The sequence below is a fragment of the Cotesia typhae genome, unplaced genomic scaffold, assembly GCF_013202065.1.
Source record: "Cotesia typhae breed Kobodo isofemale line unplaced genomic scaffold, CoteBio_Ctyphae contig_44, whole genome shotgun sequence".
Lineage (NCBI taxonomy): Eukaryota > Metazoa > Arthropoda > Insecta > Hymenoptera > Braconidae > Cotesia > Cotesia typhae.
Window position 1 is genome coordinate 7,712,788 of NW_027423753.1, and position 23,667 is coordinate 7,736,454.

At 28.1% G+C, this 23,667-nt stretch overlaps 5 protein-coding genes across 6 annotated transcripts in view; 3 read left to right on the plus strand and 2 right to left on the minus strand.

Annotated features, from left to right (window-relative positions):
- LOC141528731 (uncharacterized) overlaps window positions 1-23,603 on the plus strand; it is a 38,878-nt gene extending 15,275 nt beyond the window's left edge. The window contains exons 2-11 of one of the 2 annotated variants that reach the window (XM_074244938.1): window positions 16,300-16,519; window positions 16,637-16,758; window positions 17,671-17,727; window positions 18,209-18,340; window positions 18,834-18,935; window positions 19,771-19,969; window positions 21,601-21,744; window positions 21,832-22,226; window positions 22,332-23,391; window positions 23,498-23,603. In XM_074244938.1, the coding sequence (XP_074101039.1) occupies window positions 16,321-16,519; window positions 16,637-16,758; window positions 17,671-17,727; window positions 18,209-18,340; window positions 18,834-18,935; window positions 19,771-19,969; window positions 21,601-21,744; window positions 21,832-22,127 (1,251 nt within the window). In that variant the 5' untranslated portion in view covers window positions 16,300-16,320 and the 3' untranslated portion in view covers window positions 22,128-22,226; window positions 22,332-23,391; window positions 23,498-23,603. Of the gene's footprint in view, window positions 1-16,299; window positions 16,520-16,636; window positions 16,759-17,670; window positions 17,728-18,208; window positions 18,341-18,833; window positions 18,936-19,770; window positions 19,970-21,600; window positions 21,745-21,831; window positions 22,227-22,331 lie in introns of both variants that reach the window. The other variant, XM_074244936.1, reaches the window with a different exon arrangement.
- Window positions 1-23,667, plus strand: part of LOC141528834 (uncharacterized) — a 141,497-nt gene that overhangs the window by 71,934 nt on the left and 45,896 nt on the right. The gene's annotated exons all lie outside the window — the stretch shown is intronic.
- LOC141528806 (uncharacterized) lies at window positions 2,219-3,991 on the plus strand. Its single transcript, XM_074245037.1, has 8 exons — window positions 2,219-2,263; window positions 2,327-2,372; window positions 2,751-2,877; window positions 2,944-3,152; window positions 3,241-3,474; window positions 3,561-3,728; window positions 3,798-3,910; window positions 3,974-3,991. Exons 2-4 carry the CDS (start codon window positions 2,358-2,360, stop codon window positions 3,102-3,104), a joined length of 303 nt encoding a protein of 100 aa, XP_074101138.1. The 5' UTR covers window positions 2,219-2,263; window positions 2,327-2,357; the 3' UTR covers window positions 3,105-3,152; window positions 3,241-3,474; window positions 3,561-3,728; window positions 3,798-3,910; window positions 3,974-3,991.
- LOC141528833 (uncharacterized) lies at window positions 11,120-13,138 on the minus strand. Its single transcript, XM_074245086.1, has one exon. It carries the CDS (start codon window positions 12,563-12,565, stop codon window positions 11,120-11,122), a length of 1,446 nt encoding a protein of 481 aa, XP_074101187.1. The 5' UTR covers window positions 12,566-13,138.
- Window positions 13,157-14,304, minus strand: LOC141528641 (uncharacterized). The gene is made up of 2 exons (XM_074244799.1): window positions 13,731-14,304; window positions 13,157-13,634 (listed from the first exon to the last, which is right to left on the minus strand). Exons 1-2 carry the CDS (start codon window positions 14,089-14,091, stop codon window positions 13,423-13,425), a joined length of 573 nt encoding a protein of 190 aa, XP_074100900.1. The 5' UTR covers window positions 14,092-14,304; the 3' UTR covers window positions 13,157-13,422.

Consider the following 23,667-nt stretch of genomic DNA (forward strand, 5'->3'; position numbering starts at 1 on the left):
AAAAGATAGTGATTAAAAACAGAAAGATGTTCGCAAATTATCAACATCAAATCTGGGTCTACGAGTGTCAAAAATTGATTCAAGAAAGAAAAATTGCTAAAATGAAGAAAAAAAGAATTTTAACTGCGCTGTTTTTAAACGAAGTAGGATTATTCAAAAGAAATTATACGAAGAAACGTTATTGGATTCATCCTTTATTTAAATTACGGGACGTTCACGGATTCATTGAGGCTATATTTCCAACTCTTTTATCATTTCCGGAAAATTTCGAAAATTATTTTCGAATGAATGTGGAACAATTCGAAGAATTATTAGGTTTGGTTGGTCCTTTGATTAGTAAACAAAATACTGTAAGAAACTCTATTTCAGCAACAGCAAGACTTGCAATGACCCTAAGGTAATAATTATCTTATTCATCTCATATTAATCTCATTATTCAAATCATGATTCATAAGAAGTTAGCATAACTGTATATATCAATTTTTTCTCTGCAGATACTTGGCAACAGGTGATTGTATGACTTCAGTATCCTATCATTATCTTGTAGGTTTCACAACAACAATTAATATTATAAATGAAACATGTGAAATGCTATGGAAGTGCCTAAATGAGAAAGTATTGCCATATCCGCTGACAGTTAGAGATTGGTTGGAAATCTCTCATGATTTTGATGAAAAATGGCAATTTCCACACTGCATAGGAGCTATGGACGGAAAGCATATTCGAATACAGGTATGAAAATTCAGTTACAATTATTTAATTAAATTCACCGCCTATGGAACTTACATAATAATTCGAAATTTCATTGTAGTGTCCTGATAATGCTGGCTCAGCGTATTATAATTATAAAAATCATCATAGTGTTGTTTTAATGGCTATTTGTAATGCCGATTATTCATTTGTTTGTGTGGATATTGGTGCTTATGGTCGACAAAGTGACGGTGGTATTTTCAAAAATTCCGCGTTTGGTCAAAAATTTGAACATCAGCAAATGAATGTGCCGCAACCAGATCTACTTACTGTTAATGGACCACCCTTACCATACGTACTGGTAGGTGACGAAGCATTCCAACTAAGTACTTATTTACTTCGACCATACCCGGGAAGAGGTGGTCTTACTGAGGAACGAAATATATTTAATTATCGTTTGAGTCGCGCACGGAGAACGATTGAAAATACATTTGGCATTATTGTGAGCAAATGGAGAATTTTGAAAAAACCAATTGAAGCTACAGTTGAAAACACAATTACCACAGTCCAGGCAATTGTCGTGCTTCACAATTGGCTTCGCAAGCATGAGAAAAATGATACATATATTTCGGATGATGATGATATTAATGAATTGAGAAATGAAATAAACGACTCGGCTTTAGAGGATGCTAGAGTTTATGGCAATCATCACAGTAGCAAAGTGGCCGTGTCAATTCGCGATAAGTTTTGTGATTATTTCAATACCGAAGGAGCAGTTCCTTGGCAGTATGGTCGTACCCAATGATGAAATTATTTAAATTCTACGAACTATCTTCATTACATATTGTTACTTCTCAAAAATTCGATATCTACGTACCTTCAGTGTTGAATTGTGTTAGTCCTCACGCCCCAAATCTTACGTTAATCTAGCAGTTTATAAACAGTACTTATTATGCTCTTCGATCCTCATCGCATCATCGCTCGTGGCTATAGTTTTTAAAGCTATTTAAATAATTAACTCTATATAATATTTATCTTCATTCATTATTTATAATTTTGTAATTACTTGTAATTATTATATTTTCTACTTCTGAATGATTGCAGAGAATTGCATTTTTATATTTAATTAAAAGACAGTGAAAGACTGATATTAAATTTTTAGACTAATAATAATTAGCAATTATGTGTACTTCTCTGTAATCATCGAAATTGATACTAAAAGAAAACCAAAAAGTGTAATATTAAATTAGAATTTTATACACTTTATAAAACCAAAAAAATAAAATATATATTGAAATTTTATCCCAGCAATTATTATATCTGTAATTATTAATTATTTACGGAAAATATGTAACTTGAAATGCGAGACATGTTTATTTTGTGTTTAGTTTTTTCAGTTTTTGTCGCTAAAATTTATCCAGATGGCGTTTTCGTCGGAATTGTACCACGTGATCAAGTTTGACGCTAAAAATCAGCGTCAAGCGTCAGCATGAAATTGCACCTTAAACAATGTTTAGTTTTTGACGCTGGAGCTATGGAGCTATGTGCGTCAAGCTAAAATCCTATAATCAAGGTAGGTAGTAATCGATATATATCGAAAAATAAAAAACAAGAGTAATAAAATATTTTTTTTTAGAATAATTGAAAAAATATATGAAAAAGGTATCATGGACTACGGGGAGGTAATATTAAAAGAAAAATTATAATTTAATTATATTTTATGTATATATTTTGATTTAAGACATGAAAAATGAATGAAAAAGTAAATAACATTTTTTTAACCTCAAATGTTGTTTACCATTTATCGTACAATTAAATTCAGTTTTGCATAATTTGATAGTAAATTAATTTACATGTGATGTAAAAAAAAAGCAAGAGCATTGAATTTTAAACTATGTCCTCAAATTTCGATTGAAAAATAAAAAGAAAGTACGCTGAGTTCATGTCAGCCGTTTGTCTCTATACATCCATATGTGTAGACATACGTTATTTACATTGTCAAGTTGTTTTAACATTAAAAAAATAGTTTTATATATTAGTAAGTATATTTTTTTCATCAGGAACGGGAATTGTTTTATACATGCGGAGTATGTGAGACTATCTGTAAAGAAATCTGCAGTCATCCGTGCATGAAGCCTTATAAGAACTTTCATGTTGACAAAAACTACTATTTTTACCCTTTACTGGGTAAGTAATTCGATAGCATTGTGTAATACAATATATATATTATATTTAAATCTTATTTTTTGACAGCTGACAAAAGAACAATAATCCGTCGAGCACAATTTGAGGACGGCACCCAAGAAGTTATTCGCGAATTATTGCCCGAATTAAATGGCAAAGATGATGTTTTTCAGTTATACAGTGGTCGTGCTATCGGAGGTGGGAAAAAGCAAGTGTTGAAGAATTTGTAGACTATTGTGTGTTAGACGATGAAGATGACATGTTAAGCTTACCTTTACGTAAGACAAATGTTTAATTTCCTTTCCAAACTATTGTCAAAATTATGAAAACTTCATGGCTGATTGATTTTATATTTCTTAATTTTAGCGCAGAAAAGTCCTACACTCCAATCTGCTTCGACAAAGGGTTGTAAGGGTGGAAAAAAAAAAGCTATCATGTCTCAGAAACCACAAGAATCTAAACTAACGGACGATGAAATCGAATTTTTAATTTTGGAAGTCCAATCAAGGCCGCCCTTGTGGAACTATGAAATACCTCTAGCAAAGCGCTCGTCAAAAGCTACTGATCTACTGTGGGAAGAAATATCAAAAGCCATGAACTGTATGTTGAATTTTTTTTTCTGTATCAATTTTTAATAAGTATTTATTATTATTTTTTACCTCTATTCATCATTATTTTTTTGCCAGATCGATTATCTGCTGATGATGCTAAAAAAGATTTAAGAGTTTAAAAGATCAATACCGAAAACAAGTTCGAGCAGAATGCCGTTCTAATGGCTCAGCTCGAATTGACGAAAAGAAATGGAGATTCTATGACGCTTGCTCATTCATGCGCGACTGTTGCTTGATTAAGCCGTAAGTGAAAATAATTATTCTAATTCCTACAATCATTAATTTATATTTTTAATATTTTGTGTAATTTAGAACTGTAGGTAATGTTCCTAGAGATGATTTCCATAATAGTGGAGTTGAAGGTGATGATTATATATCTGAAGATGATGCTAAAAACAATAATAATAGTAATAATCCAATATCAAGTAAGCTGAATTTTTAATTGAAAATATAATTTTGATATAAAACAATAAACGTAATTTTTTCAGCTACTCCTGTCAGTAAAAACTTCACGTAAACGTACTAATAACGGATTATTAGACAATAATATGTCTCCGTTAGCTATGATCGCTGCAAAGATCTGCAAGGACTCTCCACCACTTACATTACCTTCTACTCCAAAAATTGATGCAGTCGATAATTTTTTAGCAGGTGTAGGCCATGAAATAAGGAAACTTCCAGAAGACAAGCATCTTGGAGTAATAATAGAAATTATGGCTTTGGTTCAAAGTAAACTTCAAAATGAAAATCGATACGATTTTTAAAAAATTGCTGCTTTCAACAATTTAAAGTTTTTTTTATTTTGGCTCTTATTATAAAATTATGTCATCAGTATTATGGTCTGTTCTAAAACTTAGGCCAAAGATTAATTATTTTAAACAGTGTTGAATAGTTTTAATACAAAACTTTATCTTGAAATAATTACCTGATACTAATATTAATAATTATAAGGTCAAAGATCAAATTATAGGATAATAAGCTAAAAAAAAATGAAATCTTACAGCAATAATATTGTTTTAAGACAAAACTCTACCTTAAAGTGGTTGTGTGATACTATAATTAATGATTAAATATAAACTATTTAGTATATTACCCTTGTGGAAATATTCCTCTGAAAAAAGTCTTCAAAACTCTTTAAAACTCTTTATAAGACTTTCTGAAAGTCAACATAACCTTAAATAAGGAAAAGGAAGAGTTTAAAAGTCTTCATAACTCTACAAAAACCTACAAAAGTCAAATATTCCCATAAATTTCGGAATTTTCGCAAGAGTTATGAAGAGTTAAAAAGACTTTCTCTGATTTAAAAAAAAAAAAAATATTAGCAAAAAATATGACTTTTAGGTAAAAGGAAAACTTTTTAAATAAAAGTACGAAATATATAAATCATGAATTTGGTTGGTATGAAGTGAAATATTTTATTTATTTTTTTTTTTTCATAGCTGTAGTGGATAACAATATCATAAATATAAATTCTTACATATTCAAATGTAATTTTAGGCTTATCAAGGTGCCTTTTACAGTAAGTAGTAACATTTTTATTTTCGCGTACAATTTTTACAGTTTTCTGTCTGGACCATATCAGTACAAAAATATGAATTTTTGAAATTTTAACTGTTCAAAATATGAAAGTTACAAGATTTGCCACACTCAATTAAGATAAAAATGAAAAAATAAAATTTTGAGAAAAAAATGAGAGAAAAAAATAAAAGTTTTAAATTCGAAAATTAATACGTTATGCTAGTGGAAGTATGAACAAATTGTCGTGTACTTATTAATGCGCTCATGGAAAAAAATTCAATAATCACATTTTTCTATAGTCAGAAAAAGAACATTTCAAAAATAACAGTATAAAATGTACTGATATATATGGACCAGACAGAAAACTGTGAAAATTGTACGCGAAAATAAAAAATGTTACTACTTACTGTAAAAGGCACTTTGATAAGCCTAAAATTACATTTGAATATGTAAGAATTTATATTTATGATCAACAGATTCGGTAGAATCTGGCGCCAAGTTCCGTTCTCAAGTCAGACTACCGAGTGTGTATATACCGTAAGCAGAATCGTTTTTTGAGGTTACAAGTTTTTTTTCAAATTTAATTTGATTTTTTTTTTATATGATATTTTATAATAGTAGTTCATGCTTTTTATTACGCGTATTACTTGATTATTATCAATTATCTTTATAATTTCTATTTAAAATTATTAAAAATAATCAGCACAAACTATAGCGACCCAGATTTTTAGATTTTAACTTTTTCTTATGTAAAAAGCGGACGGCCAGAGACTAAATAATATAACGATGCATGCTAATCTTATAATAGGTGGGAAACTACAGTGAAAAAAAGATATTTGACAGCATGCAATTACACACGCCAGGCAGCGTAAGAATAACTTTTACATGAACTATAGCTTAAAGGGAATAGTTTGCCACCGGAAATGTATTAAATTAAAATTGTCAATTTTTATTATAATTACAAAAAAACCTGAAATCCGAACAAAAACAGTTTCACTGTAAAAAAATCGTGCCAAGTCCACGTTCATAAGACTATTAAGAAAAAAAAATTTTATTTCTTTACAAAAAGATATAAAATAAAAAATTAAAAAATCCAAGTAACCTATATGATTGTATATGATTTTGGAAAATTAAAAAAAAATTTTTGTAAATTTAAAAATTAAAAGAAACAATTTTGGAACGTACTTGGTGTGTGTTATTGTGTACTTCAATTTTTTTTAAGTGTCCTAGCAGATACAATTTAGGAATTTCATAAAAAGTGAAATATTTCGTAACTACACACACTAAGTACGTTCCAAAATTGTTTCTTTTAATTTTTAAATTTACAAAAATTTTTTTTTAATTTTCCAAAATCATATACAACCATATCGGTTACTTGGATTTTTTAATTTTTCATTTTAAATCTTTTTGTAAAGAAATAAAATTGTTTTTTCTTAATAGTCTTATGAACGTGGACTTGACACGATTTTTTTACAGAAACTGTTTTTGTTCTGATATTGTTATCCACTACAGCTATGAAAAAAAAAAATAAAATAAAATATTTCACTTCATACCAACCAAATTCATGATTTATATATTTCGTACTTTTATTTAAAAAGTTTTCCTTTTACCTAAAAGTCATATTTTTTGCTAATATTTTGTTTTTGAAAAAATCAGAGAAAGTCTTTTTAACTCTTCATAACTCTTGCGAAAATTCCGAAATTTATGGGAATATTTGACTTTTGTAGGTTTTTGTAGAGTTATGAAGACTTTTAAACTCTTCCTTTTCCTTATTTAAGGTTATGTTGACTTTCAGAAAGTCTTATAAAGAGTTTTAAAGAGTTTTGAAGACTTTTTTCAGAGGAATATTTCCACAAGGGTACTGTTAGTTATAAACTAATTAAGGTATTTAATGTCAAAAAATAATGTTTACTGGCTTAAGCCAAAGATTAGTTAATTTTAATATTGTTAAATAGTTTCAAGACAAAAAAAAAACTACGTTAAAATACCCAATATTATTATCAATGATTTAAAGATAAATTACTAACACCAGATCATAAGATGATATTAAAAGATAAAAAAAACTAAAATGACAATAATGATATTATTATTACTTAAATATTCTCATAAAATTCTTTGAATTTCTTTGTATTTTTTGTAAGACTTTCATACTGTCAAGTTGTTTAACAAATAATATATTTGTATGTTTTAAAAACATTTCGAGTTTGAATAAACTTAATAATTCAAGATCATACTTTTCTTGTAACTCAAATTCTCATACATATTTTATGTTATCTTTCTCTATTAATTAAATACAATTTAATTTACAAAATTTTCTTTAAATTTAAAAATTTTCATGAAATTCATATTTTTCGTACATTCTAAATTTATACAATTATTCAAATTATTCACTCCCTTCGAAAATTTTTTATAATTTTTTATACAATAAAATTTATTCACTATCTTAGTTTATATTAATCTCCGCATACAAATTACATAACTTTATATTTATTTAATTGTTCTATTTGAATAATTTTTTTAAAACTTACACAAAATAAACATGTCTCGCATTTCAAGTTACATATTTTCCGTAAATAATTAATAATTACAGATATAATAATTGCTGGGATAAAATTTCAATATATATTTTATTTTTTTGGTTTTATAAAGTGTATAAAATTCTAATTTAATATTACACTTTTTGGTTTTCTTTTTAGTATCAATTTCGATGATTACAGAGAAGTACACATAATTGCTAATTATTATTAGTCTAAAAATTTAATATCAGTCTTTCACTGTCTTTTAATTAAATATAAAAATGCAATTCTCTGCAATCATTCAGAAGTAGAAAATATAATAATTACAAGTAATTACAAAATTATAAATAATGAATGAAGATAAATATTATATAGAGTTAATTATTTAAATAGCTTTAAAAACTATAGCCACGAGCGATGATGCGATGAGGATCGAAGAGCATAATAAGTACTGTTTATAAACTGCTAGATTAACGTAAGATTTGGGGCGTGAGGACTAACACAATTCAACACTGAAGGTACGTAGATATCGAATTTTTGAGAAGTAACAATATGTAATGAAGATAGTTCGTAGAATTTAAATAATTTCATCATTGGGTACGACCATACTGCCAAGGAACTGCTCCTTCGGTATTGAAATAATCACAAAACTTATCGCGAATTGACACGGCCACTTTGCTACTGTGATGATTGCCATAAACTCTAGCATCCTCTAAAGCCGAGTCGTTTATTTCATTTCTCAATTCATTAATATCATTATCATCCGAAATATATGTATCATTTTTCTCATGCTTGCGAAGCCAATTGTGAAGCACGACAATTGCCTGGACTGTGGTAATTGTGTTTTCAACTGTAGCTTCAATTGGTTTTTTCAAAATTCTCCATTTGCTCACAATAATGCCAAATGTATTTTCAATCGTTCTCCGTGCGCGACTCAAACGATAATTAAATATATTTCGTTCCTTAGTAAGACCACCTCTTCCCGGGTATGGTCGAATTAAATAAGTACTTAGTTGGAATGCTTCGTCACCTACCAGTACGTATGGTAAGGGTGGTCCATTAACAGTAAGTAGATCTGGTTGCGGCACATTCATTTGCTGATGTTCAAATTTTTGACCAAACGCGGAATTTTTGAAAATACCACCGTCACTTTGTCGACCATAAGCACCAATATCCACACAAACAAATGAATAATCGGCATTACAAATAGCCATTAAAACAACACTATGATGATTTTTATAATTATAATACGCTGAGCCAGCATTATCAGGACACTACAATGAAATTTCGAATTATTATGTAAGTTCCATAGGCGGTGAATTTAATTAAATAATTGTAACTGAATTTTCATACCTGTATTCGAATATGCTTTCCGTCCATAGCTCCTATGCAGTGTGGAAATTGCCATTTTTCATCAAAATCATGAGGAATTTCCAACCAATCTCGAACTGTCAGCGGATATGGCAATACTTTCTCATTTAGGCACTTCCATAGCATTTCACATGTTTCATTTATAATATTAATTGTTGTTGTGAAACCTACAAGATAATGATAGGATACTGAAGTCATACAATCACCTGTTGCCAAGTATCTGCAGAGAAAAAATTAATATATACAGTTATGCTAACTTCTTATGAATCATGATTTGAATAATGAGATTAATATGAGATGAATAAGATAATTATTACCTTAGGGTCATTGCAAGTCTTGCTGTTGCTGAAATAGAGTTTCTTACAGTATTTTGTTTACTAATCAAAGGACCAACCAAACCTAATAATACTTCGAATTGTTCCACATTCATTCGAAAATAATTTTCGAATTTTTCCGGAAATGATAAAAGAGTTGGAAACATAGCCTCAATGAATCCGTGAACGTCCCGTAATTTAAATAAAGGATGAATCCAATAACGTTTCTTCGTATAATTTCTTTTGAATAATCCTACTTCGTTTAAAAACAGAGCAGTTAAAATTCTTTTTTTCTTCATTTTAGCAATTTTTCTTTCTTGAATCAATTTTTGACACTCGTAAACCCAGATTTGATGTTGATAATTTGCGAACATCTTTCTGTTTTTAATCACTATCTTTTTCTCACTAATATATTTATTATTTTATTTTATAACTAATTGTTGTTTGTGTAATTGAGGTTAATAATAATAAAACATAACAACATATATACAATCGATCAATCGATAGTTGTGAATTTTTGACGCTTAGTTATGTATGTTTGTTGACGCTAGATATTGCTGACGCTTGACGCGACTTTTTGACGCTCTCCTATAGATGGCGTTTTTTGTCAAGTTTGACGCTAAAAATCAGCGTCGAGCGTCAGCATGAAATTGCACCTTTAGGTATTGATACTAATTAAGGTAGTTCCAGCATGAAATCACTTTTCGACAGATTTGGCGGAAATTTTTTTCTCGGGTTTATAATAGCTTTATTTATGAATTCCTAAAATTTAATAATTTTTGACCGTTTAGATCGCGAGATATTTAAAGACAAAGTTCGTGATTTTGAGGGTCATGTCCCATTTAAAGCATGTAAAATGTCCGGTCTCTCCAACTATTTTTTATTATATTAAAAAATTCTCTCGACAGAATTGGAAAAAAAACTAGGAGAGTGTTGAGAAATGATTTTAGAATAAGTTAAAAAAATAAAAATAGCACCTCACCGTTTTATTATCGAGATATAATAATTAAAAAAATTAATTTTCGATCCATTTCCAACCTGCTCACTCAACAGATTATAGTGATCTGGCAACGCTGTGCGCAACGCTCTCTGAAATAGTGTAGAATAAAAAGCGGGAAATTCAAATCTTTCACGATTTTAGTAAAATTCAGCTGCGTAACTAACATATTAAAATCACCATTTAAATTAGTTGTAAATAAAAAAACGATTAAATAAATAAGTAAATAAATAAATATGATACTTTTTATATCTTTAAAACTTATATATTTTATAAAAAAATTAACACAAAGTTAGAACATAAAACTTTAATGACGATATAAATATTTAAATATATTTAAATAAAAATGTAACATAAGTTACATAACTTTAAAATAAACTTTGGGTCGTATATAAATAAATAACTTATTTCACTCAATTTTTGGTTTTAAAAAATTAATAAGTGTATTAATTATTCTCTTATTTTTGGTTACTGTAGGTTTTCCATTTTCTAATTTACTTGACATTAAATCAATAATGCCATTTTCTCCAAGATGATTGAACGTAGTTGTAAGTAACTCATACGTCATTTTTGCAATTGCCATTTTCTTAAGAATACCAGGTGTTAAAACAGTTTTTAAGGGCTTTAATTGCAGCAGCATGATTTTCGACTTTTCCTCTTCCCGTGTATGAGTCAATAATGATGTCCATGACTTAGTATTTTCGTAAATTTTTTCAATATTTAAGACAGACAATACTAGTTGTTTCAAAATTTTTACATCATAAAGAGCTTCATGAAAGTTTTCGGTTGATTCAATTTTCAAAAAGTCCTTAGCTAAAGTGCCAAGTTTAAATTGACCTGGACCTTTCCTAGTAGCGAGTCTTTTTTTAAATAACGACAATGAGTCACTAAACCCTGCAATTTTTTTAAATTCTAAAATCATATTACACTGTATAACAGCTCGTATAAAAATGACGAATCAAACGATGAATTATGTGCAACTAACACACAAGGTTTTGGTGATAAATCTAAAAATTTTAAAAATGATGACAATGCATCTTTCAGGGGAACTGTTTCAACTTTCTTATCACGCAAGTATAATTGTCCAGAAATATTTCGTAATCCAGTATGAAGTGATGCTTCTGAAGAGATTTCTTTGGTTGGATTAATATAAATACTGAACTCGTGTTCTTCATACATTGCTGCAATCTGCAGAATCTCGTTAGATTTGCCAAAACCTGATGTTTCCAAGTCAAAGTAAACTATATCACAGTTGTCTAAAGTTATTAGGAAATTATCTTGACAAATTGATGCTATGTTAGCGTCAACAACTTCATTAATATTATTGTCATTAGTGAAACCGCAGTTTGATTCATATTGCAAACCTTCTGTCTTCTCGTTTTTCTTACGTAGTTTTTCTCTGTTTTCTGCCAGAAGATTCCGGCGTACTTTAGCTGAGAGCAATTTAGCTTTTTTAGCTCTATCCCGTCGTTTCTTGTCGTACCTGGAGGCATATAATTCTGTATTTTTTCCTGGTGACAAAGTTAAAATTTTATAAACCTCCAGTAAATGACTCTCACCATCATTTTTGCTACACACAGCACTTGCATAGCGGTAATCACTTGACTCGCTCATCGAATAACACTGACTTTTTGGAGCTTTGTGAGCCATTATATTGTTAACGCTCTCATTAGCTTGACTTGAAGCAGCGAAAGCGATTTTGTGAGCATTATTAGCATATTTGCCAAAGAGATTATACAAATGAGTGTATAGCTCAGGATCTTTCAGGACAACCTTTTGGCTAGATGTATCGTTAAACGCTCCACGTTTACACCAATCTCCACAGTTTTCGTGATGGTTAAAAAAGTGATCAGGAATACTTTTCAAAATACTTGCTAATTTAGAGCTCCGAGTTTTATTTTGAGAAATAGCATAATTAAAACACTTTTTCAAATGAGGAATAGTGTTTTTTCTTGCTAGTTCTTTGTACTTTGGCTTAAGTTTATAAAGGTCGCTTTGAAATGATTTTTGCAAGTGGTTTTTGTCACTTAATTTAAATATTTTATTAATTGTCCCACGACGCACAGATGCGATGGTTGAACTATCTTCGTCACCAACGACAACTCGCACGCTCAATCCTGTGCTTTTTAAAATCTTACTGCCATTTACTAAAGCGGCTCCAACATTAGGTTCCATAGCTTTTGCACTACCATGGAAATTTTCACGGCAGTCGTGATCGGTCTTAGGATGGCCATTGCTGCATAGCTTACATTTACGATTACGAGTTCCATAATCCAAAATTTTGCCGCTAAGAAACCCTATGATACATCCATAGCCATTCAAGCTATCATAGCTTCGCCCATTGCCACGCTTACTCCAGCCCATGTCGTAAGAAACTACGATGTTAATTATTTCACCAATACTGGAATCAAAAATTTTTGAATGCGCTGCTTCATCTAAATTTTCGGATACCAAATTTTGTTCTGGAGGGTTATTTAATCTAAGATTATTAAAATGAGGATAAATCTCTTCAACAATTTCTTGAGGTCTGGAAATATTAAATTATGTTAATTAGGATGGATTCAAAATAACAAGAATTTATTCATTGTTGTAGTATTATTTATATTTATTAAATTGATGAAAAAAAAATTAGATTCAATCATCAGAATTACATTACAATACATTATGTTCTTTCCTTCTCAACGCAGACAAATCCATTCAGATAAAAAATTATAAAATTCATTACAATATTTACAATTCAAAAAATTTTAAATAAAAAATTACAAAATTCATTAAAACATTTACAATTCAATAAATTTTAAGTAAAAAATTATAAAATTCATTAAAAAATTTACAATTCAAAAAATTTACAATAAAAAATTATAATAATTATTAAAACAATTATAATTCAAAAAATTTTAAGTAAAAAATTATAAAACATTCATTAAAACATTTAAAATTCAAAAAATTTTAAATTAAAAATTGATAATTAATATTTCTGATCTACACTTTCGGAAATTTATCAAATACAGTATTGACATCAAGTAATAATATTTAAAAAATCTATAAACAATGTCGTTGACAAAAAAATGTCATTTTGATTTTATGTACAATTAGTTATATCTAAGACTGATGAACAATAATTCAATAAAAAATATTAAAGATAATTTCAGCTCAGGAAATTAATGAATTGCAATGAATTCTACATGATTATTAATTAGAATTGATAAGTAAAGTTATTCTTACAATTCTTCGCACAATTTATCAATATTTTCTATTATTAAGTGTCGTTCTTCTTGAGCTGCTTTTTTGCAGCTTTCCTCAGCAGCTTTTTCGATGGCTGGACCCACTTCTCTCTCATATCGCTTGAATAAAGTGTCAGAGATTTGCGGTACATTAAGACATGCTAAAATTTTATTCAAAGCTGTGTGACCAACACCTGCATGTACCGCACCTAAAATTAAAATTTTTGATTAGTTTTTTATAAATATTTGGAAATCTTTTTTTTATTAGTAACATATATTGTACTTATTTATTGACACTAACTTACCAAGTACAATTTTTGAATTCACATCAAAAACCTTGGAATTTTTATTTCCGTCATGCACTTTTCCTGTCATAACTTGAGTGACACAAAAACAATTTTCACATTTTATCCATAATTGTGAATGTAGACCACGAAGTTGTTCTTTTTCAATATTTTCTAAACTCAACACTTGTCGACATTTAAAACACTTTAAATTTTTACCAAGCTCTGAGTATTCCACAATGCGCCTACCTTCTAGGTTATTATTTTTAGTTGACTCTTTTTTCTTTTCTTTGGCCTTTTTCATATCAGAATTAAAAGACAATTTTTTAGATAAATTTTTGTTTTTTACAAATTGACCTTGGTGCCGTAATTGCTTGGGCATCTTTTTAATTAAGTAATAGGTACTATTATTTTAAAGCGCGATACTATTTGTACATACTGAGACCATAAACAAAAATACATAAACACTCAGAGCAACGTTGCCAGATCACTGAAACTAACCATATATAATTGTATGTGTGAATGTCTGTGTGCCGAGGCTTCTAAATTTTTATCTATAGTAAATTGTCTGATTATACTATACCACGCTGGAACTACGTTAATATATAAAACGTAATTAGAAGAAAAAATACATATGAAAAGTTGTTTGGTAGTTGATTTTAGAGATTTTATATTCAAAAAGAAATTTTAACATTTTTTGTAATGAAAAAAATTTCTAATTCTAAACATGGCCTTTTTCCGCAGAAATTAAATAACAATAAAATTATATAGATATAGATAAATTACAGTTTTATTTTTCGTACAGTATCAAGTAGAATTAATGAAATTTTATATAAAAAAGCCGCGTATACTCTTTGGAATATTAATAAACATAATTATCAATTGAAAGCTGTTAAATTCAGATACATTTTTAAAAAATTTTTAACATTTTTAGTAATTAAGATAATTGTAAATTTAAATTTAACATTTCAATGCTCAATAATTTGATGATAATAATAATAATAATAATAATAATAATAATAATAATAATAAAAATTTTATTACTATTATTTTCATCATCAATTTATTGTTACTATTGTGATTAATTCAAGTTTTATCTTTATTGTTATTGTTAGTATTGTCGTTATTATCATTAATATTGTTATTATTACTATTATTGTTGTTATTCACGATAAATAATAAAACAAATTATCGTATTTAATAATCAAATAATAATCATTACCTTTTTCTAGTAAAGTATTCATTCGACTTCTCGCTCAATTCAAATAATCAATCTATTTAAATTTTCGTGTAATGTGGTGGTACTGTTGATTCGGTCACGCCTCTGACGGCAGACCCGCAACTTAAAACGCCTCGACGCCACCACACGCTGAGAACTGTGACCAACAAACCTAATTCTTATCTACAGTTTATGTAAAAGTTATTCTGACGCACCCTGGCGAATATGAACACAAGCAGTGAATATCTGGTTTTCACTGTATTATCCCATCTATCATGAGATTAACATGCATTCTGATATTATTTATTCTCTGGCCATCCGCTTTTTACATGAAAAAAAAGTTAAAATCTAAAAATCTGGGTCGCTATAGTTTGTGCTGATTATTTTTAATAATTTTAAACAGAAATCATCAAGATAATAAAAAGTCATCAATTAATACGTGTAAAAAAGATCATATACTACTATTACAAAACATCATATAAATAAGAAATCGAAATAAATTTAAAAAAAAATTTGCAACCTCAAAATACCGTTCTGCTTACGGTAAATACACACTCGGTAGTCTGGTTTGAGATTGAGAACGGAACTTGGCGCCAAACTCTACCGAGTTTGTTGATATGATAAAAATAATATTTTATATATTAAAAATTTCATTTATTTATATGTTAGTTTTTAATTAGCATGTATTTTACAATTGCTGTTTGGCTTGTGCCTCGGCATGAATAGACATCATTTATTCATTCTCTCCCTCTCTCTTCTGGACTTCTCTGCACTACTACCCGTTTCTATGGCTGTAAGGCGAATGGAAAATCTTTCCAAGAACTAGAATTAAATAATAAACAATATAAATCAACAATATGAACTTGAAAATAATTACAAATTTCATGGGATGAATTTTCTGATATATAAAAAATATAATTTTTTTATATAATGAAAATATAAATAATTTTTTTTTACCATCACTGTCCATTATTTTTTTTGTTAAATCTCGAAAAAAATTTTTTTAGATATAAATTTTTTTTTTGGTTTTATTATTTATTATTTAACATAAAATGATTTTTATTATATTTTAAAAAAATTTCTTTGCCATTGTCCGATTTTATTCCGGGTAAGTTCATTATATTTTTACACGACTAAAGAAAAGTCAAAAATATTAATTTGCTGAAGAGTTAATGCCAATTGTTTTTGTGTGGAATTGCATGTTTCCTCCTTGTTTACGCTTTAATAATTTGACAATCATTTAAGTAACTTAAGCAAATTACTTTGTTTCATCAGCTGCTAGATTATCATTTTAATTTTGCAAGAAAATACTTAGATAAATATTATGTTTGCATATATTACTTGCTAACTCAATTATGAATTTGTTTTTAGATGTAAATATATTTGATTGAAATGGGTTTATATTGTCTTTTAACTGATTTAAATCAGTCAAAGTATTGCATTGTTCCAACCCAGAATGTTTTTGAACTTAATGAGAAGAATGATTTGAAAAGGATTCGATCAGACACATATCAGGCCGACAAAAAATATTATGTCAGAGGCGCTAGTTTACAAATTGGCATTGGAAGTTTTTACATCATTGATTCACATGGTAACTTTTCAATTAATTTTCATCATTATACTAGAATTTGATCAATCGAAATAAAATTACAACCTTACTAACATGACAGATGTTCATTAAACTAATTTTTTTAATTATGATGAACAGATGATTACAAAGTTTTGAGAAAAAGGAACCCAGTGGATTCGCGCATAATCATAGCAAAATTACCAGATTATAGTCCATCAACTCAGTCAAAAGTATCAAAGAAGGCAGATACCTCAAAAATCGTAAGTTGAAAAATTATTATTCTAATTTTTAATTTCTAACTGATTTCAGCTTTTAAAAACATTCTCAAGTTTTTATTTTGCTATTTTTAGATCTTTATGAAAATGACATTACGTTTATTATATTTAAAGTTGATTCATTCAATAAAATTCGTATTTATATTGTATTCTTGTCGATAATTGAATGTATCGACAAGTTATACAATTACAAAATTAAAAAAATTGTCTTTGTGATATTTGAAAAATTGCAACGAAGCAGTTATTGATAAAACTATAAAAGCTTGAAATGTCTTAAAATTTTCGGCAATCTGCAATATTTTCAGAAAATTAAAAAAAAAAAATTTGTGGTTTTTTGGTCCACCCTGAGTATATATAACTACTTAAAGTGGAATGAAATGAAAATAACAGCAATACCTAGGTTTACTTTTGATTACGATGGTAATCAGGGTGATTCAGAATTACTTTCACAGCGAGAAGATTCAGATAGAGGAGACAATTTTAAGCATAAAGTTCCTTTACCTCTTTTCAAAATTATCAGTAGTTTTTGAGTTATTCAACATTTTAATCGACCAATCAGGTGTCAGAATTAGATTTAGAAAAAAATACAAAAGAATAAATAATAAGTTTGGCAACTTTGCAATGGTAAACTTCAAGTTATACTTGAATATTTTATTTATTTAAAACATTCCAATTCGATGGAAAGTTGCCAAACTTATGATTTATTCTTTTGTATTTTTTTCAAAATCTAATTCTGACACCTGATTGGTCGATTAAAATGTTGAATAACTCAAAACATACTGATAATTTTGAAAAGTGGTAAAGGAAGTTTATGCTTAAAATCGCCTCCTCTATCTAAATCTTCTCGCTGTGAAAGTAATTCTGAATCACCCCGTATACCTTATATTATTTTTCCAGTCTAATAGTGAACGGGTAGTAAAAAAGCCTGACGTTCCTCGCAAATCAACGGAAAAAGTAAGTTTCTACAAATAATTAATCATTTTAATGTTATTAATAAGTTTAATTTGTATTTTTAATCTCTCTCAAATGACAATTTTCTAGACTTCTCAAATTTTGTTTTTTAATGTTCTCTTTTTAAGTGAAAAGCTTGAAGAATTTATGTACTTCAAAGCCTTAGTAACTTTTTCGCTTTCAAATAGACTTCATATATTGTATCAAAAAGTAGGTAATTTTAATTCAAGAGCTTGAAATACAACGGAAATAAAGTTATAGTGATTTTATGGCAGTTTCGACTTTAAAATATATGTATATTATCAATTCTAAAGTTTAATTTTCGAAAACTTATAAATTCCAAATTCGTAATCTGTATAGCAACTATAAGTTTTTAAATAATGTATTATGTATTGAAACCATAAAAAACAATACGTTTTAAAAGTACATTTTGATATAAACTTTTTGTTATAATAATGATTAATTCTATTTAATGCTTTTCCAGTCTACAGTTGCGACTGCAAGAAAGAAGAGTGAATATAATTCGGCAGATTATTATCTGGAACAGGAGGTAGCAACAGGTCCTGGGAATACTCGAGAAACAGAAGTAACAGAAGTAACAGAGGAAACAGAAGAAGTAAGTTTAGAGAAAATATATTTAATTGTTTATTTTTGTTACCTATTGCATGACTTCAATTTGCTCATAAAAATTTTTAAACTCATTCAATAACTAACAACTTTTAAAAAGCATAAAAACTAAGTAAATTTGACGTTAATGAAAAACCTTAGTGAACACTTTTAAATATTTTCCGAATTTTTTATGACCTATATTTGCAACCTCGTCATTTTACTAATTTTTTACTTTCTCATGTATTCTCTTGTTTTTCCTTCACAAAGAAGTTTATGAACTAATTTTTTACCATGAGTCTCTACATTTTATTCCAGTAGTTTTAAGTATATTGCAATTTGTTGTTGAGACTTATTGTAGTGACCAATAAAAGCGTGCATCATTTTATCGAATGATTTAGATTTACTTAGAGTAGAATTAAACGTCAATACCATAGTACTTTTTTGGTAATATTCCTTTTTTTTAAGGAAACATTCAAATTTGCATATTATTTTGTTTTCAGGGTACTTCTCAAGATAATAATAGTGAATCACCAGAAATAGCAGAAGAAACAGGGATGGCAGTACCAGAAAATCGTGATAATTCTGACGATTTAAGGAACAATGTTGGTTTCAAAAAATTATTTTTAATTGTTAACTGGTATTTGTTGCGCGTATTATTGCAATTCGATCATTAGAACTATCAACTTCTTGTCTTAAGAAATTTAAAGCTTTTATAAAAACAAGAAACATTTAAAACTTTCAATTTTGTCTAAAAACCAAGATTTTGAGGTATTAATATACAATCAAGTCTTAATAAATTATTTTCTTTTAAAAGCAAAACGATTGAGTAATACATTGTCCATAAATTTATCACTTTATAGAGTAATTTAATTTTATTAGCATTCAAATAAGATTTTATATATATATATATATATATATATATATATATATATATATATATATATATATATATATATATATATATATATACTTTGAAATAGTTTTTAACAATAATACCATCAAGAATTATTGTTTGTTGCATAGGATAAAATTAGTAAACCCAAAATGCATGAGTTATTAACACTTATTTTACTTCATTAATGCTCAAATTTCAAGAAACCCCATTTTTGTTTTGATTATCCTAATTATTTTTACTAATGATAATCTTTGTATTCATGAATTTTTATTGATAATATTTTTTGAAAATTATTTTTTTGCAATTCCTCAAAATGTACAAAATAATTTCATCTTAAAGTCATAGGGCATCCAATAAGTGCATCTTAAATTAAAATGTTAAAAACTAATAAAAAGTCGATTTTTAAAACTTGGGTGAAATTAATAACTTTCCGATTTTTCGAAAATTATTTATTTTCATAGCGAAAATTAAAAAATTTTTAATGTACTCAACTTAAATCGTTTCTATTATTCATAAAATGTAATTTTTTGTTTTTTTAACAGTATGTCCAAATTGGAGCAGTAAAGTTTACTGCAAATGAATTATCGACGATTGTGCTAAAAAAAACAATGCTGAAGCGTGCAAAAGCACTACTGAGCAATATATGGACGTCGGATGAGTTGAAAAAAATGTACCAGAAATGTCCAAAAAACGATGCTAGTAGTGTACTTATCAGCGATCAACATTGCTTATTAGTTAAAGGTAAAACCAAAAGTGATATAATTTTTGTTGTACAAAAATTATATCACTTGTTTGATGAAAAACATCACTTCTTTTCGAAATTTAACAGGACATATCTTGAATCATTGAGCGTGTTCAGCCGAACTAAGTACTGAGTATACTTAGTAAGTAACTAAGAGTACTGAGCTCAGTTTTCGGCTTGGACAACTTTGCTGATATTAAGGAAATTTTCTCTCACCGCCATTTTACTTAGTATTTTTTGGCGGTAAATGCGAGCTCAATTTTATGTTAAAGAAAAACGTTTGTAATAAATTAATAAATAATAATTCTGGAACATGACAGACCCTAATTATTTTGAAATGTCGTATGAATACGAAAAATTCACTTATAAATTATCGGACACGAGAAAATTCCATGAGAAAATGTGTAACGGTACCCTTGTGGAAATAATTCTCTGAAAAAACTCTTTAAAAGTCTTTATAACTCTGAATAAGACTTTTCGAAAGTCTTCACATCCCTAACTAAGTAAAGGAAAGACTTAATAAGTCTTCAAAACTCTGCGATACTCTTCAAAAGTCAAATTTTCCCTGCAATTTGGGAATTTCTCAAAGAGTTATTAAGACTTGATAAGACTTGTTCAGTTTTACAGGAAAAGAAGAAAATATTTCTTTTCAAAAAAATTACTTATCAGAATTAAATAAAACTATAAAAAAGAATTAATGCATGTTTTAAAAAAATTTTTTTTAAATAATATTTTCATCACGAAAATACTTTGATGGGCATCGAATCACTCATAGTTGAGCAAGTCAAAACATCAACAGCAAATGAAGTGCACTTGCTGTTGGAAACAGATATTACTCAAAGAGTAAATCCAATCGGTATTTAATTTGGACTATCAAACATTAAAGTCAACTTTCTAGGTAGGAAAGAATTTTCTAACCACATGCCACCTATTAGAAACTAAGAACACTCAAAGATTCTAACTGTAAATTCGTAAACTAAAATATGTTAGGTATCAATTAATTCCAGCAGATGGCGTGTGGATAGAAAATTTTCTCCTATCTAGAAAGTTGAATTTAATATTTGATAGTCCAAATTAAATACCGATTGGATTTACTCTTTGAGTAATATCTGTTTCCAACAGCAAGTGCACTTCATTTGCTGTTGATGTTTTGACTTGCTCAACTATGAGTGATTCGATGCCCATCAAAGTATTTTCGTGATGAAAATATTATTTAAAAAAAATTTTTTTAAAACATGCATTAATTCTTTTTTATAGTTTTATTTAATTCTGATAAGTAATTTTTTTGAAAAGAAATATTTTCTTCTTTTCCTGTAAAACTGAACAAGTCTTATCAAGTCTTAATAACTCTTTGAGAAATTCCGAAATTGCAGGGAAAATTTGATTTTTGAAGAGTATCGCAGAGTTTTGAAGACTTATTAAGTCTTTCCTTTACTTAGTTAGGGATGTGAAGACTTTCGAAAAGTCTTATTCAGAGTTATAAAGACTTTTCAAGAGTTTTTTCAGAGAATTATTTCCACAAGGGTAAGTAAAAAAGAGGTTATGAAAAATTATCTGGACTTTTTATGATAAATAATAAAATTAGTTTTATAATAAATATGAAAATTTAAGTAATTTATTTTATACTCAGATGATGATTTCGCTGCGGCTTATTGTCATGAAATAATGCTTAGTCAAAATAATGTAGACCAGACAAGTAATTCAGATGACTATCAGCAGGCAAGTAATCAAGATGAAGAATTAATTGAAGATCCCCCAGGAATCGATGAAAAAGGTTTTAAATAAGTTTTTTTATTTAATATGAGGTCTAGTTTCTAATATTAATATGAACTCATTTTCATTCTGTGTTTTTTTATTGTAGACGTTGACGATAACACAGTTTGGAACGATGCTACAATTAAACTGTTACTTCATGAATATTTTGTTAGAAAAGAAAAATTTCGAAATCCTAAAATAAAGAAAGCAACATTATGGCGTGAAATCGCAGATGAGTTTAACAAAAATCATTTTCAATTTACTTCCAATGATGCACAGAGAAAGTTTGGGAATATGAAGACTACTTACTCGAAAATAAAAAAAAATAATTCGAAACGTACTACTGGAAAAGGACGTAAACAATGGCCTTGGGTAAAGTCAATGGATGAAAATTTTTCATAACGATTTGTCAATTAATTTTGGATCTAATGTTGTCGGAAGTATGTCATCAGCAGAGGAAAATAACGAAGTCATCGACTTATCAAATCCAGAGTCTAATAGGTATGTAATAAAATAATTTTTCTATTATTTTTAGACATTTAATAATTTTAGATTAACATTATTTATTTAATACGATGGTATTTTATATTTTGTTGAATTTTACAGTTTTCTGAAAGCAAACAAGTAATAAATATATAAAGGATAAAATTATGTTCAATTAACAGGATCGATTTACTTTATCGGCTTGACTAAGAGTCGTCATCGTTTGAGTCATTTTCATTGAGGTCCAGGTCATCGAGGTTTTGGAATAGACTTTCAACTTTAGATGCATCGACATCATCTAAGAGCTTGAGATAAGATTCATTCAAAGTTTTATCAGTTATAAATAATTCTCCTGCCAGTTTACTTCTTCCCTTGTATCATCGCTTGTTTTCGTCCCTAAATGTGTCTCATTTTTTCTTCAAATCGTTTCTTCCACTTCATCAAAGCCTCTACTGTCACTCTAGTATTTTCGAATCGTTTTCTTTCATCTTCTTCCTCTTCAATCAACTTCCTAGCATGTTCCTGTAGATGAAGCCCAATCCTGTTTAACCATTCCTGAGCGGCATTCACAAGAAGAAACACCACCACCATTCTCAAGTTTTCCTGGATCTGCTCGTTCATACTGCTGTTTCATAATCCATATTGCTGTTGATTTAATTACAAATAATTTAATGTCGAACAGTATTTTTCAATAATATGCAAATAACTAATATATTTATCCTTACCTGCACACTCGAATACCTATCTTTTATTATTAAATTATCATTTCAGTTACTTTTTTTTACGCTAAAAAATAATGAATATCTATTAGATTAATACACATTTTTATAATTCATTGCAGCACTAAAAATAACGCACCAGACGGCAGTAAGTCTAAAGCTTCGAGTTCTAATGAGATTCATTCCAGTGCTGACAATCAGGGAACATCACCGAATTGTTATAAATCAGCGCGAGGTAAAAATATTTATTATCATCGACAAAAACAATTAGATTTAGATTCAAGTAAATTAGAAGTCATGAAAGTATTTAATGAGAAGTTAGAAGAATGTAAAAATTTACAAAAAGAAAATCTTATGATATGGAAAGAAAAGATGACTGACTTGACAGAAGTTTTTCGAGAACGGAATGAACTTCTGAAACAAATAATAAATCAAAAATAAAAGTAAAATTTATGTTTCATGTGGTATGTCAGGTTTCTAATCTGTAATAAAATTTTAATTATCAATATTTTTATATACATAAAATAAGCTGCTCTAATAGTTTATTTATTGTATGAAATTTTATTCCAGATTTAAAAACTGGCACTTATCAACTTAAATCTCAATAAATAATACTAAGTCATCATAATACTATTATAATTTCTTAAGAAATAAAAAAAAAATGCTTGTATTGAACCTATTAAACACTACAATAAATAAGATATTAGTTTTAAAAATTATGTAATTTTATTTCTTACTAT